Below are 24,891 nucleotides of genomic sequence, written 5' to 3'. Positions count from 1 at the left end.
GGATTTATACTGAGTCAGTCTGAGACTTCATTATCAATACATGAAACCAAATAAACTTGAGAGCATTTTTTTCCCATGACCATTCAGCTGCAACATTTAATATTTTCTTCATCATAACATGAACTAGCATAGAGACATTTTACTGAAGTTACAAATTCAATGAGAATACTATATTTCCAAGGAAACAAGTATTAATCTAATTTAAGGACCAGGGTTGCAAATGTTTTATCTGTTAGTATTCGACACAGTACTCAAAGAAAAATCAGAAATATTACCACTGTTGTTTAATATCCATCATAAAAAAAAAAATCCAACCTTTGTATATGGCCCATAGATTAGTAATATTTGTAACCAGAATCCTTCAGTGCTACCTAAACAGAAACAAAGTACTATATGCTCACCTGTGCTGTCAAAACTGTTCTCTTTTACAGCTATGAGTCTGCTTCTTCTCTTGATTTTTTTCCCCTTCTCTGTCGAATTTTCTGTTTCATGAGCATACTCCAGATGAAACCACAGCGAGACACTGAAGCCATCGGACATGTGTGGCCAACAGTTTTGTCCAACTAAAGGCAAGTGAATCGGGGCTACATGCCAAGAAGAAAGCAGCTGGTGACTCAAGTTTTCACTATCTGCCTCTTTCTTACTTTGTGAAAATTTTGCTCTTTTAAGTAGTCCAGCAGTTTTGCTGTTGGAAGTGCTAGCACATTTTTGTGAAGAACTACTACTCAAATTCGTGCCATGTAGCAAAGGGAAGGCAAGGTACTGTAATGGGTTCATATAAATATTAGTGTCTACGATCTTCAGTACACCCTTGAGTAGTATCTCCTAGAAGAAATAAGCCAAACAAATGAGAAAAAGAATTAAACTGTTTACACCACATAGTCAAGTATCATGTAACCAAACAGAAGTCACTTCTTCATTTAAATTTGGATTCATGTTTTCCCATCAGAGGTGGACTTTTATATTCAAACTGACACATTTGCAAGGCATCACGTAGCGGCTTCAACAGACTCTGGCCCAGCAGAGCTTTGGGGATTTAGTCTGAGCAGATCAGTGTTCAAGTCACCATGCTCAGGAATCAGCTGAACCAAAACAGGTGGTCATTGCACAATCTTATCTCACTTCTGTTATGTGCTAACAAACAGATCAGTTCATATCGCAACAAAAGACCACACCTTTTACCCCATGTTTGTGGTTGGTTAAGAATGCCCACACAGGCCATCAATTTGTTATTGCATAATCAGTAACAAAACTAGCTGAGCCCTTAAGCCAAAAAATTTCTCTAGTCACTTGGCCAATTATTACAAGCTATCTTTGAAAAATTGACTTAGGACTCCTTGTTTGGTTTGGTACCATTTCAGATGCCATAGCAATTTTTTTATTTTCTTCCCCTTGTATTTTGCTACAGACTCACACACAAACCAACAGTTATTTCAGCAGTATATCCCACACAAACAGTAGATTCCAGCATTACACAAATCAGCCTACTTTTGGAAGTAATTCCTGTGCAAGCATTCCTGAAATAGTGAGATGCTTTACACCTTTAAAGTACTTGCTTCTAATTTTGCAGTATTAGTGTTCTGTCATCCATAACCACTATGCCAGTCTTCCTCAAGAGGAATCTTGGTTTCTTGTACTGAAGAGAGTCCCCAGGACCAACGCACCCTTCAAAACCCCCTCTTCTTATCTCCTATTTCCTTTTCTTGTTTTAAGAATTAATTACTTCAACCAACAATTTTCATTTGCTCTGCTCAGTTCAAAAGTCACTGTTCGTCATCTTATTTCTCAAAATTCTTGGACACAAAAGGATTTCGTTTTGGTTCCACTTTTTTCTCATAAGCATCTGAATTTTGCTATGTGCTCCTCCATACATACCGTACAAGGTGTTTTCTCCAAAAATATCCTAAGAAGAAGAGTTAGCTCTTCTGCACATGTCTGTGAACTCATCAAGGAAACTAGCAGATCTACCAGCACCATCTGACATGCTAAAAAGAAGGAGACAATATTCTTAAAAGGAATTTTTATAAAGCTTTAAAAATGCGTATTCTATACTATTATGAGGAAAGATTAACTTGGAATTCAGAGTGTTTTGCAAAAACATTTCAAATTAAGGAAGCAATAATGATTACAAGATAAAGTCTAGAGAGATTGAACAGTACTTCCTAAAACTACCATTCAAAATTTCATGGAATGAACTTGGATGGTTATGACAAATGTAGTTCCCAGGTTTGCAACATGGAATCTGAAAGCCTGGGAACCTAGCATCTAACTTGCAAAGGCTCTCCCCACAAAGCTAGGGATCCAAGTCCTGGGGTGGGTTTACATCTCATGCTGTGGAACACCCTCATCATGTACAGCTACCTTAGGGCAAACATTTAATTTGCTTCTATGCATTCTTGGACTAGCTAGCTGTTTTCTAGTTAGAAATAAAACTCAAGACATCATCAAGATCTGTGTTACAAAGAAGTTGGAAATAAAAACTTGGGTTGTGATGGAGTGAGAGTTCAATTAGCTGCTATTTTTCCAAGCAATGTTTAACACTGTCACATCAGGGTTTATAACTAGTCATCATTTTCAGATCTGCCAGTATTTGTTTACATAATATATTTCCACTAGCTCAGAAATAACTCCATATTTACACTAAAGTGGCACAAGTTTCTTTCAAGTTAAAAAAGCAGCTGCATAAATTCACACATGCCAGTGAACTTCCTTTGTCAACTTTGCATTTGCACTGTGAGCTACAAAATTTGACTGTGTATACATTAAATTATAAAAACCAATATTTGAGTTACTTGAACCTCTAACTCACCATGAAAACTAGATTCCGTTTGTGTCAATATATTCAGAAATCCTCCCAAAAGATGTTTAACAGCTCCCTGTTAAAAAAAAAAAAGGAAAATGGATATCTGAAAAATAAACACCAGCTCAAAGAACTCAAAGAAATAAATTCTTCCATTCAACTCCTTCCTACTATTATTTTAATTATAATTCCAAATACTTGAAATTATGGAAATTTTTTATATTTGCCAATGAACATTCTGTGCAGTTCAGTTGCAGAAGAGAATTTGAAATTTAAATTATTCTCTTTTGCAAAAGGCATACTCCATCTAGTTATTAAAAAAGTAAAAAAATTATCAGAAATTCTAAAGGATCATGAGGACTTCAACATTTGCATAAATCGCTTCTAATATTAACTTAGGAAGAATAAGAGCATGAAATACTTTTGAGGTATATGACTCACAGTTTGTAAAAGTACATATTCAATACATATAAGCATAGAATGCTTACATATATACATAAACAAGCAGATATCTGCCTTTTTTCCCCTAATGCCCTGACAATCATTAAATCTCTAGTTCTAGCCCTAGTAATTGAATAGTCTTGATAAAATAAGACACGTGGGAAACTCAAAAGCTCTGTAGTTCAATTATCTTTCAATACATTACTTAGTTCCTGGTAACTTAAACACAACGCAGCTGGCAATAGTCATTTATACTGTTTCAGATCTTATAAAATCCCATAACAAGTGAGAACATTTGAGATCACTCTATGAGGTAGACTGATACTATAAAACTGAAGAAAAGACATGCAACCTCCAGACTGTTACCTTTGTTGATAACATTTTTACCTGTTCTATAAGTACAGTGGCATTTCTCTCCTTCTGGCTGATGATTTTCAGGCAGCTTTGGAAGACATGAGCAAGCACATCTAAACTTGCATTACCAGCTGAGAGTAAGTTTAATTCTAACATGCAGATTTCAGGATACATTAATTCTCCTTGACTGATGTGTTCAGTTAGGTCATTAAAATAACCTGAAGGACCAGTACATCCTGGTTCTCCCTTTGTGTCTGCTCCTGAAAAAAAGAACAAACAAACTTGTCTCACTCAAACTTACTTAGCTGAATACAGATTGAATGATTTAAGCAGAACATTCAAGGACATACTTTCTTCAACCTTTTCATAAAGTACAAACCAGAAGTAGTCACTAGCCTATAAGAAGTTAGCATAATCTTCTACTCTTCTTCAGATTTTCCTATTTTCCTGCTCACACAGAAGGGCAAGGATGCAGTTTCTCCCATTACATGCTCTTAAACTATGTGCCTTCATTTCTGGGGAACTGGACACACAGTAATGGTGAAATACGCAATTCACAAAACATGACAATAAAATCATTGTAACAGAGCCTCAAACTTCTATACAAAACCCTGAGCCTGCCAAGAAAGGACATAAGTTTAAATTACATTTTGTTAAAAGCTTGGGAGAAGCAGTTTAGTTATTTAACTCAGAAAACACGTATGACAGAATATCTACAAAACAACCAAAAGAGAAAAGCATAAGCATCTCCTGTTACATTTTGAAGAGACTTTAAGACATGTTACTTAAAATTATTTGGTACATGTTTCATAGAAATGTTTCATGGAAGTATTTCAGATGAAATTTTTAATTCAGAAAGGGTTTTGTTATATATCTATTCATAAAGCTCAGTCATGCAGGTAAAAAACAACAGTTTAATGCAGTTCTATTAATCTATTCGTACTAGAATGTAAGCATCCAAATGTGTTCAGCACAAAGGAAAAAATTAAAGCAAATTCATGTTCAAAATTAATTACACAAACAGAATACAGCAAGATAGGGGTTCATCAATCGTTGAATGAATATAAAGGGATATGTTGTATAACAAGGGGGTTATGACAAGTCAAATGAAGCATGTGATTGGGAAAAGCCAGTATGGATTCACCAAGGCCAAATTGTGCTTGACAGACTGGATTGCCTTCTACAACCAAATAACCTGTCTGATTGATATGGAACAGGCAGTGGACATTGTCTATCTAGATTTCTCCAAGGCTTTCAGTACAGTTTCCCACAGCCTTCTCTTAGACACTGATGTGTTAGGGTCAAGACAAGGGGTGTGTGCAGTGGTGGGCACTGGCTGCCTGTCTGCACCCAGAGGGTTGTGGTAAATGGCTCCTTTTCAAACTGGCAACTGTCACAAGTGGAGTCCCCTGGGGATTGATATCACCCCAAAGCTGTTTAATGTCTTCATAAGTGATCCTGCATGATGGGATCAAGAATACCCTGATAGAGTTTGCTGATGATACCAAACTGAGTGGGGAAGTGGACGCCTGGGCTACAGGAAGACCTCAACAGGCTGTAAGAGTGGGCTGACAAGAACCTTATGAAATTCAACAAGGACAAATGCAAGGTCTTGCACATGGGAAAATATAATCCAGGAGTGCAGCACAGGCTTGAATTTGCCCAGCTGTGGAGCAGCTCTGGGGCAACAGACTTGGGGGTCCCGGTGGACAGCAAGCTCAGTATCAGTTAATAGTGTGCTGCTGCAACAGAAAAAGCCACCAGGATGCCAGGTTGCATCAAAGGTGTTACCCACAGGGGTAAAGAAATCCCACTCTACTTAGTACTTTTCAGGCCTCACCTGGAAAACTCTGTTCAGTTTTGGTCACCACTATGCAAAACAGATGGGAGGAAAGACCGAGAAAACTGGGTTTGTTCAGCTTTGAGAAAAGACAGCTTAGAGGAGTGCCTACAAAGAAGATGGAGACCACCTTTTTCCAAGGAGTTACACAGAGAAAATTATCAGGTAATGGGTACATGGTACTCTCATGAAGATTCCATATGGACACAAGAGGAAAGCTTTCCATAATGAGAACAGTCATCGGTATAATCTCCCCAGGGAAGGGGTGGATTCCCCAGCATTGGATTGGCCATATAAGATTCAGATGGAAAGGGTGCAAGGCCATCTTGTCTCAACTGTGCTGTTGCCAAAAAAAGGGTTGGACCAGATAATCCTTGAGTTCCCTTCCAACCTAGTATTCTATAATATAATTAGATTATTTAGTTTTCACCAAAGAGTTATAATTCTAAATAAAGAAAATTTGAGCACTGAACTTCAAACAAACTAATAAACATCTTTGGAGGCTCCTAGACCACGATAATACATTTGAGCAGCATGACTTTAGAGCAAGAGTCACATAAACAAAGACAACAAGACAAGTTTCTGTAATGCTCAGTAAGAATATTCATCATCTTTTCATCTGTAACTGCATCATACTGAAAGCAGAAAAAGTTAAGTTATTTCCATCTGTTAAAGGTATCTGATGCTTGCCTCATTTTGGTACATCACAAAAGACAAACTTTGCTATGTCACAAAGACAGCTTTCTATATTAAGAAAGTTCACATTTACCTTCATCCTTGGTTTCACTATCAGAGTTACTTTCGCTATCTGCTTCATATCCTTCCTCTTCAGCAAAAAGTTTAAGACTACAGCATTGTGATTCTTCAGTTTCTTCAGAAATTTCTCCAGGTTGTGACACAGGCTCCTTTTCAGTGTAATGGGTCTGTACAACACATCAAGGAAATAGATTATCATTGGTGAGGAAAAAAAAACAACTTTGACTCAGAAAAGCAAATAATTTAGAACCTTACAAATCACTATTTTCTCCAAGCCCATCAGCAAAAGAAACAAATTAATCATACACTTTCAAGAAACTTGAGATACGTTAAGAATACTTCGTTTTTATATTGAAAACTGAATCTGCAAAGACAGATTTTTCTTATTAACTACCTGATCGAAATTTTAGCAAGCAGCTGGCCACTGCATTAGAGTAACTATGTTTCCAAAATCACTATCAACATCAACATGGACATCGATGTTCACTCTAAGGTGATAAGGTCACTCAATATCCCTGTTTGAAGCTCTTCCTTTGAGAGTTTGTCACACTGCTGTGAGATGAAAGAGTAAAAAGAACATCAGGTTGACTGAGCTTGCTACTTTTTGGGGCATGGCTCGTTTTTGAACAGTAAGTGTGGGGACCTTATCAATACGCAGCATTTCACTTACATACGAGAAGCAGAGAATCAGTAATCAGACATAACATTTCCTATTGAGTTTTAAAAGACCCAAACAACATAAACCTGAGAAAATCTTGCATTATTCACAATTAGACGGCTTAGGTGGTGTTTCATACCTTCTCAATTTTTTCTTCAGAATGATCCAGATCAGCAGAAAAAGAGCCCAATGCAACACGAAGCAGTGAATCAAACAGAGGCTTTGCCAAGTCAGTTTCTATCACTTTTGACTGAGCAAGCTGCTCTCTTATTTCAAGTAAGATATCATCCACACAGGCATTCTGTATTTTGGGGGAGACAAACATTTTGATTCACGTTACTGTGTTTTGGCTAATAGAAATAGCCTAGTACTTTCATTTAAGAACCTCCCCTTCCACCTACATTAATCCAACTTCTCAGCTAAAACCACCACACTTCATCCAGTCTCTTGAAATAAGAAAGATTCATCTTGTTTTCACAACAGAGATTTAACTGGAATCTGCACTCTGAGAAAATCTGGCAAAATGCTGTTATCTAAAATTTGCAGGTGAAAGCACTGTTTCAAAAATAAACGACCTTGAAACAGTTTTAGTTACACAATGTGCATTCAAATCACACCACATTACTAGAAGTTAAAAAGTCAGAGGGAGACATGTCCAAGATCACAAAACTTGTAAGCAGTCCAGACAGAACTCCAGTTTTCAATTCTATCTTGTACTTGATGCCTCCTGCTTCTATAACAAACTGCCAAATAAAATTCAAGATAGCAATTAAAACATTAAAGCAATGTGAAGTTGCCTTCTGTGAATTAATAGCTTTTTGTGGAACACTGAATTAGTTCACCTCTAAGGCTTAAGTAATATTTTTTTTCAGGTGTCTTTTGAGTACCTGTGCCCTGTAATACTCCTCTTTCTGAAGCACCAAAAATTGTGTTACTATGTATAATCTTGCCTACACAGCTTTCCTGCAGCATCCCTCTCACACATATCGTCCACTGAATACTCTTTCCAAAAAGAGTACAACTTGAGAGGACCACAATTCCAACTACTAAGCACATCATTTAACTGTATGCTTTCAGTTCTACAGAAAACATGGTATTATAAGCAAAGCTTAAGTTTTCTCCCTCTAAAGAAGAACTTTTGGCTAAATTACTGTTAAATTATTATTGTATGTAAAATATGATCAAAGTAAGCACAGTACCTGGTGAAATATCTCCATTTCCATCTTCTGCATGTTACTTGCACTGTGTAGACAGATGGTCAGCAGAGCTTCTAGAAGTCTGATACCTTGAATTGCCCACTCAGCCTCTTCTCTTACAGGAGTCTTTATCCCTTCAAGATTGGCAACTGAAGTAACTGAAGAGTGTTCCCTACTCAAAGAGCTGTCACAGGAGACAGAGTCAGGCACCAGCTGTTCCACATCAGCAAGACTGCCAGAATTATCAAGCTCCAATTGTGTCACCTCTCTGCTTTTAGCCAGCTGAACAGAATCGTCCTTGTTGAGAAGCTCAGTACGAGGACTCCCGTGTGAACTTCTGCTGCTTTCACTCAAAACTCTCTCCCTCTTTTCTTGCTCCTTTTCCTCCTTTTCCTTAATTTTTCCAAGTTTCTGAATTATCAGAAGTAGTAATCTATGGCATGCTTCAAAGCCTCCGAGTCTATGGAACTGTCTCTGGAAAACTGAACTATACAAATAGATGCAACGACACATGGACCAAATATCTGCAGCCCTATGAATATGTTCCAGTGAGGGCAAAGTAAGGCTTTCCAGTGACAGATATGGTAATTTGTGGCCTAATGGCTCACTAGCTGTACTATCGTATCCTGACGTATCTTCAGAGTCATTAGCTGAATCCAGATCACCGTCTGCTTCTTTACTTACGCATAAAAAAGCAACACAGAGGAACAGGTTTATTGTGTTGACATGAATATCTTGACTCACAAACTTTTTCTTTTTCGGGTAGGCCTCTTTCAAGCCAGCATAAAACTTGCTCAGGCTTTGAGGAATCTCTGAAACAGCATGCTGGCTACAAAGGGAAGCAGGTAAGTCAGATGTAGATTCCTTTTGTTCGCCATTCAGGCCTTCCAGTTCTGGCGTTGCTTGGTCTTTCTGCTGATCACCAAGGCACAGTATCAAAGTCTCTAACACTTTCAAAGAATGGCTTCTTAACGTATCTAAGTAATTTAACTCAATCATTTGACTCACTCCGTTACAACTCAGAAACAAGTCTCTAATTACCCTGCAAGATAAAGCATAGAGTTACCTTATAAATCAGCCACAAATTCATGTAGTTCACTAATTGCTATAAATTACTGTAAATTAAGGAGTTTGCTGTAATTGTTTGCTGTACTCTAGAACCTCAAGTATCATCCAATTAGTAATGGAAAATTCAACTCTTTTTGCAAGATATGATATAGGAAATACCTCCCTCTAACACGTAGACCACAAACATGTATGCTGTTCAAAACATTAAAAGCGTTTAACTTTATTTATAACATTTGCTCTTTCGTGGTACTTCCTCCCCAGCTTTTTCTTAGCAATTGGAGCCAGTAAACATCTTTGTAAATTTCTCTGTTCTGTGATTTCACCAGAAAGGAGAGACTCCTTCTCAAATTTAAAGACATTTTCCTAACTATGTCTCTTAGTTGTGTGGATGATGTATTTCAGATAGAATTCAGGAATACCTTGTCAAGCACAACTTTTTGTGCAATTTTTTTTTTTTGTGCAGCATGTCCAGTGTCAAAAAAACTTTTTGTACATTTGTTTCCAAGTCTATTTTTCCTTTATTTCTACTCCAAGTATTAGGCTAAGTTCACACAAAATTTGGAGTAAGGATCTGTAAGCTTTTTAGCCTACTACATTTGCTTGTAGACATCTACCTTACTTACCCTACCATCTCCTTCCCAGAGAATCAGCTTTTAATCTAATCAAGTTACTCTAGAATCAAATCCATCATTTACTTATATATTACCATCTTTAAGCCAGTAAAAACATATTTTAAACTTTTAAGGATATTTTAAACTTTTTTTTAAATCTAAACTTAACTCCTCTGGCCTCTTTGCCAGTAGGTGCACTTTCAAAAATTAACAGCTTCTTATACAGTGTAGATTAGGATAGAAGTAAAATCGGATCAGACAATCCCTTTATGTAAACTGGAATATTAGTCTATTCGTTGTAATTGTTTTGGATAAACCCCACTACATTCACTTCAGGAGTCCAATAGAAATAAAATCAGAATCTTTCCTGGATAAAAGGACACATTCATATTCTGAAAAACTTCTATATATTGTATTAAAAAATTATTGCATCGACTCAACAATAAATAGAAAATTTGGAAGAATGTTTGTTGGGTTTTCACGTTCTGGGGTTGTTTTCATTTTGTTTCTCAACTATGTTTAAATAAACAGGTTTTAGTAAATTAGAAAACAGTTATTTCAGGACAAGTAAACATCAAGCCTTATTTTTGGAAGGTGGTATAGCAACCATTCTGGAAGAAAAAGGAAACAAAACTAAGTAGTATAATTCCCACAGAAAAATGACATATCAATCCGTTCAACATTCCTGACTAATTTCAGCATGCGGAATGAAGAGGCAAAGAGCATGTCACATTGGACAAAGATTTTTGTTTCTACACGCTTTGGTTTGTTAAAGACCATAACTCATGAGTAGAAAGCCCTCACTTTCTATGGTTTATGGATCTAGGCATATATCTTATGTTACTCAAGCATTTACCTTGTTGCCACTTGCAATATCCAAACACTGCCTAGAGTCCAAATAAAATTTATGTTCTGATCAGTAACAAATATACAAAGCTACGTCCATAATTAGCATGCTTTCCAATAATAAACAGAAAATCAACCAACCTGGATTTAAGCAACACAGGGAGCATCTGCAAATAAACCTGAAGTACTTCAGAAGGCAAATTCTGGCTGTGGTAACTGCATGTGTGTTTATCAGCTGTACTTAGCCCAAGTTCTTGTTGTGCATGGCAAGCTAGCTCAACTCCTCTCTGAAGCATGGGATTATAAATACAGTTATATAGTTTCCACTGGACCACTACATTTCCCTTTTGAATTAAGTGGCAAATATGGCTTGCAATCTGTGTGCCACGTAGCTTGTCTTCTTCAAAAACAATGTCCTGATAAGCCTCCAACGCATGCCATCTCAACAACATATCTTCAGATCCAGTGCTAGGCAGAATTCCCTGGACTCTGCAAGAGGAACTAGATGCAAGACTAGCATCACTAGAGTTGCCCTGCAAGGCATCTTCCAGCTGAGCGAGTTGATCACAGTCAACAGTACATATATTGCATGATGCCTGTATAATTTTTTGAGATACTTCTGCTCCACCCAGCTGATCCAGTATAAACTTGTTAAGGATGTTCAGTATGTGCTGCTGAAAGTTTTTTAATATTGGGAGCTTGGAAGCATGGAGCAATGGGACAATGACAGATTTTGGATCCATACAACAACATATTCCTACATTATGCACACCTGAGAGAATCTCAACACAGGTACTGCTCAAAGAAACTTGTTGCAACAAGTGCAAACACTGGTGTGCACAAACAGCAATGCAACAGCATCTCTCAGGATAATGAACTTCTCCATCAGAAATTTCAAAAGGGTTTTTGGAAGCTTGATTTTTAAAAGCAGATACAGAGAGCCCAGAAAGATCTCTGTGGTGATTCATGAAGTGAGAGTACTCACATCGTCTGTGCCGCTTTCTTGTACACATTGATTGATGGAGCTGCTCTGATTTCACTTTTTTGACAGTGCTGATTATTTTCATGATACTGTTGATTAGAGTTTTCAGATGCTCTGAGGCTTCCCCAGGTACTCCCTCATTCTTCATACAGAGCCATTCCATTTGAAGCACTGTTATTTCAAATAGCTTAAATCCCTGATGCTGTATGAACTCATGAACCAGATCTATAGCTTGGCTAAAGTAGAATGGATTGGAGGCTGCACTTTGTAGACAACAGATCAAAATCTGCAAGACACCTTTTATAACCTCAGGTAGAAGCAAGGCTCTGTGACGATACCTAGAAAATACGTAGTCATCCTGAACTGGCTGCTGTAGTGTTTTCTTGTAACCTGGAGAAAAAGGACCAGGTTGCTTTTCCAAGCAAATTCTGATTTTTAATGCTGCTTTAAGTAAGTCTGTTAAATTTTTTCGTAAATTGTCAGGCATTGTTTCTGTATTGCTAATGTCTAAAGCCATAAGATGCAGCACTGTTCGAAAGAGCATCCTTTGGATCAGAGCCACAGGTTCTTCTGTCCACCCTGCAGAAACTACTTCATTTTCTCTGTTACTACTTACATTGCAACACTCTCCAAATCCTGATAAGAACTCTGTTAATGTGGGTACCACACTTGCTGAAAGAGCAGAGCTGTGATTCAAAGTAATATCAAATTTGCACACTTTCTCTAGGAGAGACAATAAGACGTGGCATAAGTCAAAAGGAGAGTTATCCTTGCTGCTCTCAGAAGTTCCTGCAGCTGGCTCATTCAAAGTCTCTGGGTTTAGCTCATGTGCTGCAATAATTTTGCTGGAATTTTCTACATTAGGGGCATTGGTATTAGAATTTGGTACCGCTTCCACAGGTAGACGATCACTTCTACCTACAAGGTAGCTGTCTCTAACAGGATATGTTAAAAAAGGCTGTAGTAACTGGGAGTGTCTGTGTTTTGTTATTACACTAGTCTTTTCATCGGAATTGCCTTCGGAATCTGAAGTAGATAGCTGAGATCTTCTCGCATCTCGCACAGAGTAACGGTGGGTGGTTTTGCGCAGACGTCCGCTTTTTCGAGATCGAAGATTTAGCTTCACAGAAGTCTGAAGAGATGAATGAGCGCTTCCATCTAAGTTTAGTTTTTCCTGAGTAGATTTCACAGAACTTGTATTATTCTCTTTGGTCAGGCATATGTCTACTGTGAAGGGTATATTAAAATCTGTTGGAAAAAAAGATAACAAAGGAACATTAGAGGAACTTTATAATACGTAAAGCATTTTTCCTCATTCTATAGTTAAATACTTCCAGATCAAAAACATGCAACAAATTTATATCTTAATAAGTCATGGTTTTGAATATACCTATGTCAGACACTTTTAGTATAAAACAGGCAGCAACAACTCATGTTTATGAGTCATACTAGCTATTTTCAAAGCCTAGACAAATTAGTTTATTTTCTACACAGGGTAGACAAAAATGTGCTAGAGGGTTTCCTAAAACTTTTTGTTGGTGCAACAATTCCATCCTCAAAAAAAAGCGTACTAGTCATAATAGAAAAAATAAATTTCTCTACTTAGAAACAGTGCAGATCTTCAAGTATATAGACCTCAGTCTTTACTTCAGTATTAGTTCTTCCAAATACAAGAAGCAGAAATAAAAGTAGGAAATTTTAAATAGGGACAAGAGTGAGACAGAAAGGAATAATGTTTAGGATGCTGAATACTCCTACAAAAGCCAAGACAAAAAAGCAACTTTCAAGTTGCAGTATAAAATAGCAAGTATGAAATTTAAATCTGATTCAATGGACAAGAAGATATTTAAGAATAAAATGCAAGTACTACTTTTAGTATTACTTTGTTCATTTGTATGAACTTCGACATACAAAATTTGTATGAACTTAACATACAAATGAACTTGTTCATTTGTATGAACTTTGTATGAACAAAGTTCATTTGTATTGGTAAACTCAGATAAACTATCAAAAAGTAAGAAGAGAAACAACTCTGTACATGCCTTGGATTAAATCCAGTGTTATTTTTCAGTAGTGACAGAACTGTAACTGGATGCTTTGGGCAGTAAAATAACTAGCATAAAAGAAGTGCAAGTATCCACCATCCAGTAAGTTTAGTATTTAGAAAAATGTGATAGCTAACAATAACAGCCCCCACCCCCACAAAACCCCAGTATCCCACCTAATAGCTACAAACATCTGAAATCAAGCTGAAAGAAAAGATGCTTCCATGTGCAAGCATGACTGTGCCTTGTGGTTTCAAAATTCATTGTCATGATACTTAAAAAACACTGCTTTAAAGGCACGAAATTAACTAGGAGTACACTTTACCAAACTAAGGATATTCCCTGCACAGAAAAAAACCTCTGCCTAATACCAGTGGATTTATTTCAGTCCAAGAAAAAAAATGAGTACTTAGTGCACAACTGGATATATCGTGTTTACTATATCAATACTAAGAGAAGGTAATTTGTAGATGTAAAAACTTTACATTATGCAATGTATAAACCCCAACATCTTAAAACCTATTTACACAACAGCATTTTAAACTAACCCTGGAAAAGCCACTAAGCTCTTGTAGGATAACAGAAACATTTCTTTAATTCTATCATGCTTACAGGAACATGAGAGAATGATGCAACTGAGAAAGCAGGAAAGCTTATTATATAATAAGCTCTATGCAACTGGCACTCCAACTCTACAAACATTAACAAAAGCCTCAATTTGGAGGAGTTTCAAACAGCAAAAAACATTGGGAGAGCTTTCAGATAAGAATCCTTAGGAACTCTCTCAAGCAGTCAGGTAACTTCATTTATTTATTCTCCTTACTTCATCCTCTGGGAGGGAAAAGAATGCATCAGACAAATGTAAGATCCCAAACAAAAAAAACCAAAATCACTGACATTTCCTTGTTCGGTTTTTGCACAGAGTTCAATTCATATCATCCCTTTCATTTCTTTAATTCACTTTAAACTGACTCCTTGGCAGTTGAACCCCTGTGATTTGATTCCTCATTTAGCATACCAGTTTCTGACACAGAACATGACATTTTCTAAAGAATCAAGCCTGGTTCTGTTCATATAATATAATAATAATGGCCAGTCTTCGCGAGCGAAGATCCGGGGAAGGTCTTTCCACCTTCCAGCCTGCGCATTGGATTTTTTAGGTGAGACACAGTGTGCGCGGAACTGAGCCCACCCTTTAATCCTAAGGTTCATCTGCCGGGGCCAAGCGAGCTTGGACGGTGGCAGCGAGGTCCTTAGGACGTAGGTGGGTTGCCTTTAAGGGCTAACGAGCCCCATAGTCATCTAGTATTATTCCTTTTCTTCAGGGCCTGCCTTCCTGATGACACTGCACTTCTTTCATATTCTCTCATCCACTGCTTGGCTTTAAGCTTATTCTCTATTTCCAGTTTCTTCCATTTCATAAGAAAAGATCTGTCTCATCCTGTCTTTAGTGTCAGTATGTATCACTTTTTTGGTTTTTAAAAAAATCAATATGTTTTCCCTTTCTACTTATCACGAAACTCTTCATGTTAGAAATATCATATACTCTTTCAAATCTCTTCTTCCCCCAAATCACATGAAAAGAAGAAAAATCTCAACATCAAGCTCAGCTACACAGTAACGTAAGCATTACCTTTCACACTGACCAAAAGATTTTACCTTCTCTGCATCATTTCTATCTTCCTTGTATGCTGATAGGACATTGGTATTTTTGAACTTAAATTATCTGCAGAACCCACATCTTCATTCCACCTTAGAGGATATGTACTACAATGGGCTACTCTTTGGGAGAGAGTTCTAGGCTCTTTAGTAATGCACAAACTACTTCCTTTAGGTGCTTAATACTGTAAATGATAAAACATACCTATTGCTTTTTCTTCTTGGACAGGGATTTTCCACACCAATGGCAGAAGTGACAGAAGGAGGGTCAGAAGTTCTTCTCGACATGTCAGCTCCTATGTTAGGAACAAAATAAAAACAAAAGATCTTGTACTTTTAAAAAATAGATTAACCTTCTTTATTTTACCAAGCTATTCAGTTCCTATGCATCTCTGTTGTTTTAAGCACTGAAAAAAATGACCTAACTGCAAAGAGTGCTATAATCATTAACTAGAGCCAATCAGAAAGCATCCAAGATATTTATTACACCACTGCAACTGTTTCTATACAAAGCTCTTCTAATCCCTCTCTGTTGAAAGAACTACTTAAAGAAGAAAACCAGAAAAATCAAAGACACAGAACCTGTTGATTTAATCAAAACCAACATGAAGCCCAAGAGGAGTTTGAAATTTCCATCCTTCCAAAAATGTAACTTCAAAGAACTTTATTTTGAAACTTTCTACTTTCTCCAAAGTGACACACTTAAGCAACTGAAAAAATGCTCACATTTACAAATGATCTTATTGACTCATAACACAAAGGCAACATTCTATGAGAGGAAAGGGAGAAGGTTACTTTTAATTTAAAAAAAACCACCCAAAATAGAATAACCAGTAAAAACCTTCCCTCCTTTTCTAACACTTACACACTAAGAATTTCAATGCAGAGAAGAACCATAGAAGGCACAGAACTCAACCAGTCCTTTATGGAGTGCTTTGCAGCACAATCAAAACGGTTTCAGCCCTTAAGGTCTAAAATTTTCAAAACCAAAAAGCTGATTTGAGCATATTGGCACTTAACATCATTCAGGGACATGCAATTGAAGCAACATCCTTCTCCAAGAACTCAGAGCAGTAATAAAATGTAACTGCATGGAGACAAGCAACTTCAATAGTTTTATATATATAAATATTTATAAATGTATATATAAAACTGTTGAAGTTGCTTGTCTCCATATATATTATATATATAAAAAAATAACAAATTTATACAGTTACATATATAGTAATAGACATAGCTCTACAGCTATTTCTATATATGTAATAGCTGTATTTGTCTGATAAGGCTATCAATTTAAATGAAAATTTCAAAATAAAATCTAAAACTATTGATACAGTACAATTAAGACCTGTGAACGAAGCCTTTTCAAAGTCATTCTCCCAACTCTCTTTTTCTATTAGGGCATTCTCAGCAAGACAAATTAATTGGCAGTGGGAATGAGCAATGCAGCATTCAAAGCATAATAATAGGGCTGGAAAAAGGCAAAATACTACCTTCAAATTTCAGTGGTACACTTCAAAAAAATTCCCTTTCCTCATTTCTCCTTGCCTTCAAAAAAATCCTCAGGAAATACTTGCTGAATTGTAGAAGCTTTTTCCCCCCTTCTAATTCAGAACTGGGTTTTTATTGGAGGGGAGCACATGGAATCCCCCAAATCCTTCTTACATGAAAGCCAGCTGTTTTATCAACAGCTTTGGTCCTGAAGCATCTATTAACAGCAACTACATAGAAATCAAGTGATATCTAAAACCCCACAGTTATACATAACTGTAGTCTTGTGGATTTGCTGTTTAGACAGTGCACCTACTGAAATCCAAGAACCAAACCAGAAGATCAAACTGTAGTCTTAACACATGAAGGAAAATCAAACTTACAAGAATGAATTTGACCAGCATTAACAACTGACCTCACTAAAGAAAAGGGCTGTATAAACTCAATGAGGATTCATCTGGTTCATTATTTTTAAACATTCAGATCTGAAGTTTCAAGGCACAAAGACATAAGCCACATCTCAGCCAACCAATTGCTTAGTATCTATCCAATAGTGTTGAAGAGGAAGGAAAGGAGAAAGACAAAGAAATGGACATCTGCAGCTACAGGGACATGTGCTAGACTTCTTATGTAAACAATAGTATAAACTGATCATGTCTTCTAAAATACTTTCTCTTTTGAGCTGAAGTTACAATATATTTACTTTATATATGTCCAAGTTCCTTAAAGAACAAAAGTATGTCTCATGACCCAAAAACAAAATAAAAAGGTGCATATTTTAATTTTATTTTTTACCGTCTTAAACCAGGAGTACCTTCTCAAATTAAAAACTGCCAGTTTGTACTGCAGGTTCAATAAATACTCATTTCTCTTGAAACTTCTAATCTATTTCCTCTTTCTACCCAGCTACTGCACTTGAGCTTCACACATGCCTTATTGATGGTTGCTAAACATTTGATTATCAGCTGGCAAACAGGCATATGATTACCTAATTTTTTCTGTTCCAGCTGAAGGACAGAATGCAACTGCAACATCTTTTGAGCTTATAGTCTTTCCAATTAACTCATACGCTCTTGTATAAGAAGGAAAGAAAACTAGCACCAAGAACAACATAAGCCAGACAAATCCACGCAAGTCAAAGCTCAATACAAAAATTATAACCAGTTAAGAAAAGCTACTACCTGATCAATAGTTGAGTTCAGAGTGGTAAGCAAAACAAACCCACGGCCTTGAACTAAGTATTGTCCCAGTGCTGCCATATGAGTTTCCTCTTCTTCATCTTCCCTGGCTTCTGTCCTCTGTACCACTGCATTGCACAGCCTGTTGACATCAGTCAAGAATTCCCGTGCCAGTGAGTTACTGGCACTGCTCATGTCTGAGCTGTAAGTAGAGGAAAGTACAGAAGTTAACTCCATCAGAAAACACATTCCTTATGGAAAAAAGGCTGGGGGAAAGAAGGGAGTGTTTCTTCCCCATATCTCACCCCCTCCAAAAGACAGACTGTTTGTAGAACTGAAGAGTCAATATACCAATGTAGGGTGCAAGGAAATGGAAAGAATGAACTTAAAGAATTTACTTCAGTGAAACTTCAGCTAACAGCCCATAACCCCAAACACTGACTTTATAAGTCTACCAGGTAAAAGGCCTGTGGTAGAGCATTCCCTCCCACTGCATAAATGAAAGCTAATGACTTTGTTCCAGCTTGTCCTGTCAGCACTAGTCTATGGAGAAGCATTTAAATCAAACAAGGCAAGAAATGTAAGACTCAGCTGTATAAAACTCAAGAGGATCGCCGAAGAAAGCAAAACAAAACCAAGAATCAGTGATGTCAGCTATGGAAACAAGGTCATTTAATACTTAAAGGGTTAGCTCAGTTGGGTGGAGCATGGTGCTAGTAATGCCAAGGTTGTGGGTTTGATCCCTGTATGGGCCATCCACTTAAGAGTTGGACTTCATGATCCCTGCGAGTCTTCCAACTCAGAATAATCTGTGATCTGTGAATCCACAGAAACCCCACTTAGTGAATGCTAGATAAGACCTTGGAAGCCAAAGCAGCTTTATTCGCACCAATAGTACAGAAAGTTCCTTTAGTAGCAAAACTGCAAACACTTATACTTATAATGACATTCACTGTGGAAGTAACAAACATTCTTACCAGAATCACTCTGCCAGCTTAACACATTTATCTTCTATCTGGAAAAAAGGCAAATATATTCTGGAAAGATCACTCTTGGTTCACCTGTTTTTAAAAACAGAAAAATGTCATGATTAATATGCACTTTGTTTTTAAAACTCATTTTATGATAGTTATTTGAAGCTTATGAAGAGTCCTTGAGGGGTTTTTTCAGCTTTAAATCTCTAGTTTTCACTTTCAGCTTATGATTGTGCACAACAAGATATTCTATTATAGAGAAAATAATTGGGCATGAGAAGTTAACATAATAAAATTAATTAGTTTTCAAATGTAAAATGAGCTAGGTATGCAAGTTTAAATAGTTCCCTCTAAAAACAGTTTGAATTAGTGATTACTAACTTGCAGCTCTAGGTGCAAGTGATGGATGATAGGAGAAAGTGATTTATGAAGTCAGGTGTTGATGTAAATGCATTTTAAATCTGTCCTTCTAGTCTGTCCTGGTAGATTACCAATCTTTATTACATTAAGCACTGGGAAAGATGTAGTTAATAAAAACTGAAAACTACCAATGGCAAATTTATCAGCTGGAAATTTATCAATAGGAATATGAAGGGTAGTAACCAAGAAGAGCCTCAAAAACATTCCACTACAGAGGTCTCTAGGTAAGCACTCAGAAGACATTTCTTATATCCAAAGCTAATTAACTGGAGGCAAAAAAACCTCCAAAACAGATGGGGATAAGAAAAGAAGAGAGAAAATGGACTAAAATGTTATTATTCTCAGATGGCAAGTAAATAAAAACTTCAACTTTAAATTACATGAAAGACTTCCTTAAGGAAGAAGACAAACACTGTCTTGGTTCCCCAGGCAAGTTCCTAATAATAGGCCTCCCTTTGAGTGCTAGGAAACATGCTTCAACCACAGCCTCACAAACTTATTGTTTCAGTTAATACTCAAAATTTATTCAAATAGGTTAAGCAGCTAGTGGTTTTGCAGTTGCACCAGACTACTAGAAGATGTAGAAATATGCTGTCCATCCTGTTTAGTGTCCTTCCAGTTGAAGCTTCAGTCTCCAGGTTTCCTGCATTGCTTGTGTTATTACATGGCTTTAACATACATTACCATATTCTATCAAAAGGGTGGATTCCCAACATCAGTAGTAACATAAAGTACTGGTTTTTTGCTGTTAATGCAAAGACATTAAGCATGTCTTCTTAACACAGTAATTCCTTACCCATTCTGTGTTAAATTAAGGTGCTCTCATTTTACAGTGCAGAAAAAAAAAATGTCAAGAAATACCATGCTGGATAATGAAGCACTTCTTTTGGAAGGACTTGTTCCAACAAGTGCTAGCTACTTCTCAGTTGTACCTATTTCTTCTTCTGCAATTAAGTTCTGAAACAGACTGACAGCATAAAGGCGTCTTTGGAAACAGACTGTGATATAACCTCATTATTCAACCCACCTTGAGGTTAGAGACAAAAAACAATACAAGGAGAACAGAATTAATTAAGAAGCTTCCAAAAAAAGCCACCTATGGACAGACAACCTTCTTCCCTTTTGTATTTGCTTCCTGACAAGTGATTTTAGCACTTAAAGAACATTATTTTTCAAAGAAGAACTCAGTGAACATCTTGCCCTGCTGATGATGTAGCATAGTACACACTCTGCAGGGGGAGTGGGAGGTGCTGGTTGGTTGGTTTGCCTCTTGATTTTTTTTTTTTTTAATCCACTCCCACTCCAAGGTTTCAGCTTGCTCGTCACCCTTGTGTTGTAGATTGTGATATGCTGGCACTACACCCTACACAGCATAGAATTTCATCTCCAAGAAAGTATGCCAGGTGATTTGCTTTAAGCAGGATCTACTCTGCTGCAGCATTTTTCTTTTGTTTCAAGCGACACATCTTTAACTGCTGTGGTGCCTGGCAATACGGAAGCTACATAACTCCCCTGTACTTTAAATTTCAGAGATGCTACCATAACAAGGAAAAACCCTCAAAACCTAAAACATCACATACGAACTAAGCCATATGAGAGCAGGAAGAAACCTACTAGAATGCTGTGTGCAGTTCCAACGGGATGTTTACAATGTTATAGTTCTGGAATACACTGTGTGTCAGGGATTCACATAGGTAACCCTAAAAAAAAACCCCAAACCAAAATATCATATTCTTAAATTCCATGTCACTCGCTAGGAGTTTATTGTTATCATATTTCAGAAAAATCACCTCTACTATTTATAAATAGTATTTGTTTATAAAAGGAAAAAGAATAAAAACAGCCATGAATGATCTGACATTCTCCTACAATCTGCCCTTTTGATGCCCATCCTTCCATCATCCTCATAATTCAACCTGTATCACATCTGCCCTCTGGCCCCTTTCTGCACCAGCTCTCGAAGGAATTACATTCTGTTTGTGATTGTGGTAGTAATCAATTTCCTGCACCTGAAACTTGTATTTTCTCTGAACTTCTTCCATCTTTATGAAGTTGCTCATCAGCTGAGTATCTTAAAGCGTAAGGCTGCTTTGTGCTTACTTCAGTGGACTTCAAAAGAACTTAATTTTAAGACCAATTTAGCAATCTTGAATACTGAATCAATTATATACTAAATTTATATAGTGCTAATGATTAGATGGTATTATGTCTAACATCAGTACAATCTGTGGAAAGAAGAAAATGCAACAAAAACTTAGGGTCAGAATTAATTCTCTGTATATGAGAGTGAACTGGGCCTTTCCTTGGTTATGTTTTCAGCAATGCATTTTCCAGAAAGGCTTGGAATATCCAGTAATACGATAAAAAGTAGCAATTACAAATTTGTTACAGCAACATTATAATAAGGTACAGGAAGAAAGGAGAGGCAAAACATTTGATGGTCTCCAGTGGATAAACAGCCCTAACTAGTGCTCTAATAAACCTACTTCTCCACAACTTTTTTCTTTTAAATTTTTCTTTAATGTTAATTTCACAGTCTTAGCAAAAAAGCAACTTCTTAAACCACCTCTATTTGTTGTGAAGTAGATGCCAATAAGTATCTTCAAATTGGTCATTAGTAGTTCTATCAGTCTAGAATTGGCATGCTACTGAGTGCTGTTCGTACAGCTGCAGTGTCAGGCTTGACTGTCCAACTAAAACAAGGTGACAGTGTACCTAAGAAGGCATACATGGTACATAAAAACCACATGCAAGCCTTAATTTCCTGTAACTCATTATGTTATCTTCAATAAAGCAGTCTTGTCTACCAGGTTAAAGGAATATCTTACTGCACTAAAGGAGTGATAGCCAGTTTGATAAGAAAAATAAACTTACAAGAAGCTGTTTTACAGATGATGTAAAGAGAAGTGGAGAACATATAGCTACATGAAGTTGTTAATTTATTTACCTTCCCTAGTTTTCTGTTTCAGGTAAGAGATAAACACTGGCCAGGTTTGGCACAGCTACGAGTCCTTTTAAGTACAGACTGCAATGAAGTTGCATTTTTAGTAGGTAATAAAATTAACACTTTAAAAACCCCTTCAGTTTCTGTAAGATAAGGTACAATCAAGTTCTTTCTGGTCTGCAGTTCAAAACCTGTAGCCCTTTCACCTGTTCCATAGAAAAAGTATATGGGAATACAAGTCACAACTGGTCAACAAACACTAAATTTACTTAACACAGTATTTATTTCAGTTACCAAATACTTGCCCCAGCCCCATAGCTTGTACTTAATATTTATGCTCTGGAAAACATGCTTGTTACCTCTTCAAGGATTTTAACATTAATATGATTATATCAACCATTATTTAATCAGATTAAGTTTGTGGTCAAACTTTCCATTTAAGCTCAAGCTTCTGTAAGAGGAGGACACATGCATAATGAAGAGCACCAGCACATTATTAACACTAAGACACTCCACCTTCTGCAATTGTAGCACAGATTGTCAAGTTTATTGCAGAAACTAAGTTTATCTTGTTAGTAACAGACATCAGTTTTGATTGCCCGTTTAAAGAAATTTGTTAACAATAAGACTAACGATTAAATCCTCTCTGCAAACTGGGGAGGAAAAGAAAGAGTGCAATAGAGAAATCTGTATCTAGCATGGCCTGGACCAAGACAGGAACCACAGTGCTGCCTTGAGGTCTGTACTTGGTGGAAAAATGCAAGTAAAGGCTCAAACTAATGCACCACCAAAAGCAGCATTCTTCCTTTTCTGTTCTTTAGATATGATTCAAAACTTTACACAAGCTGGAAACAAATACCCAGCTGATATTGCCAAAACAGGTTACACAGCAGGAGCAATGCACAAGACCTAAAGAAAACAGGAACTTGCAATTCAAGCAGAGCACCTCAAAGCATGACATGCTTTGATGCCTTGCTTTACTGACGCAAGGCAATCGGCCAAAAGCATAGCTTACAAAACATAGGGAACATTTACTAACCACCCAGCAATTCAGATAGTCAAAGACATATGCAAACAAGAGCAAAAACAAGACAGTGCAACTTTGGTTCATTCTGAAAACAGACAACACTCCAGCTCTGCAGATCTCCTACTTACTATTTTCAACCACTCTGTTCCCTGCTCTTATTTATTAACTATTTGGGGTTACAGAAGCAGCAAACCTAGCAAAACATACTAAGGCAGTGTTTCTCCAGCCATGACGCTGCACATGAAAAACAATCTCTTAACATACAGAATTTATCCTAAGATTGCAGGTAGCTGCCAATTTTCTTGGCACAGTTCTACTGTATGAAATCCTTTCATCCAGGGGTTCGGTAACCAGCTTTTAGCCTTCTGTGTAATCCACTAGATAAATATTATTTCCAAACAAGTTATTCAGAGTCTCTCTACCCATAATAAAGAAAAAAATGAAAACCAAAAATGCTTGGTATGTTTGGATAAATAACACATGCACTGTCCTTTTAACCCGCCAGGGAAGTGTGTCAACTTCACAAGATGGTAAACAAGTATTATTTTAATGAACACTGAAAAGTATGTTGAGACCTTCAGAGCAATGATGCTTCAGTATGTACAAGTGTGTTTATGTCTGCATAAACTTACTGAAGCCACTTTTATGTATTAACTCCAATTTCACCTAAATGGGATACTTGTCTAGCAATACCTGAAATTTGAGAGTCCTACAAGTATCTTAAGCCTTCTATAAGTATATTGTCTACTTACGTTCTGCTCCCTTGGTATTAAAATGTAATCCATGGAGTTCAGTGCTTATACAACCTGAGAATTAGAAAATTTCTACCTCTAAGTGGATGTGAAAGCATTATATCTTACACTGGAAAAAAAGGACAAAGTAATGATCTGGGCATACTGAAAAAAACAGTCTTTAAAGAAATACTCATTTTCATACTGTGTACAGTTAGGAACACTGTGACCTGGATGGCTAAACTAGCCATTCCTGATGTAGAATAGGAATGCCAAGGAAAAAAAACAAGTAAGATCAGACAAATACTATGCCATGTTTGGCCAAATAAAAGCAACAAGGTGCTTCCCAAAATACCTGCCATATATAGACAGATATAGATAGAAAATCAAGTCAGCAAACACACCCAAGGCTCAAGGCACTTAGTGGCAAAGTGGCATTATAGAAGGTACAGGCAGGTCACCTTCTCAGAAACAGTATCAGAGCTGTCATCTTTCTGGATCAAGACCCACATCTGTGGTATACCACACAGTGAGAAGAAAAAAAAAAAAGGAAAAACCCAGCCCTTCCTACTCCCAAATTATCATTTCCCATGGATTTTCAGGCCTCAGGTTTTTTTGACAGTTTGAAATGGGTAACTTCTTTGGGCACAATTTGTTGTAGACTACACTTCCAAAACTTGGTCAGTGTATTCTTTCAAAGGTAACTTACAATGTATTTGCTACATTTGCTACAGAGTTTAATAAGCTCCCAGTGATATATTCTGACCTGTGTTTAAGTCTGATCTGCCCACATGACTACTTCCAGAATCTCACTTCTCCAGCATAACTACTGGAAAAGCCATCTCCGAATGATAGAAGCATCACTCAAAG

General features: G+C 37.0%; 1 protein-coding gene across 1 annotated transcript in view; it reads right to left on the bottom strand.

Moving 5' to 3' along the window:
* The window catches only part of LYST (lysosomal trafficking regulator), an 82,091-nt gene that overhangs the window by 47,366 nt on the left and 9,834 nt on the right, over positions 1-24,891 (bottom strand). Inside the window, exons 2-12 of the mRNA XM_050316622.1 lie at positions 18,903-18,986; positions 17,929-18,127; positions 15,462-15,552; positions 10,712-12,800; positions 8,049-9,087; positions 6,989-7,150; positions 6,205-6,358; positions 3,629-3,855; positions 2,810-2,876; positions 1,876-1,985; positions 402-825 (exon numbers count right to left, since the gene is read on the bottom strand). Of these exons, the coding sequence (XP_050172579.1) occupies positions 402-825; positions 1,876-1,985; positions 2,810-2,876; positions 3,629-3,855; positions 6,205-6,358; positions 6,989-7,150; positions 8,049-9,087; positions 10,712-12,800; positions 15,462-15,552; positions 17,929-18,120 (4,555 nt within the window). The 5' untranslated portion in view covers positions 18,121-18,127; positions 18,903-18,986. The remainder of the gene's footprint in view (positions 1-401; positions 826-1,875; positions 1,986-2,809; positions 2,877-3,628; positions 3,856-6,204; positions 6,359-6,988; positions 7,151-8,048; positions 9,088-10,711; positions 12,801-15,461; positions 15,553-17,928; positions 18,128-18,902; positions 18,987-24,891) is intronic.

Source organism: Myiozetetes cayanensis, unplaced genomic scaffold (assembly GCF_022539395.1).
Source record: "Myiozetetes cayanensis isolate MyiCay16 unplaced genomic scaffold, myiCay2020 scf2-11, whole genome shotgun sequence".
Lineage (NCBI taxonomy): Eukaryota > Metazoa > Chordata > Aves > Passeriformes > Tyrannidae > Myiozetetes > Myiozetetes cayanensis.
Note: the sequence above shows the minus strand (reverse complement) of the source record. Positions and strands in the feature narration are given on the sequence as shown.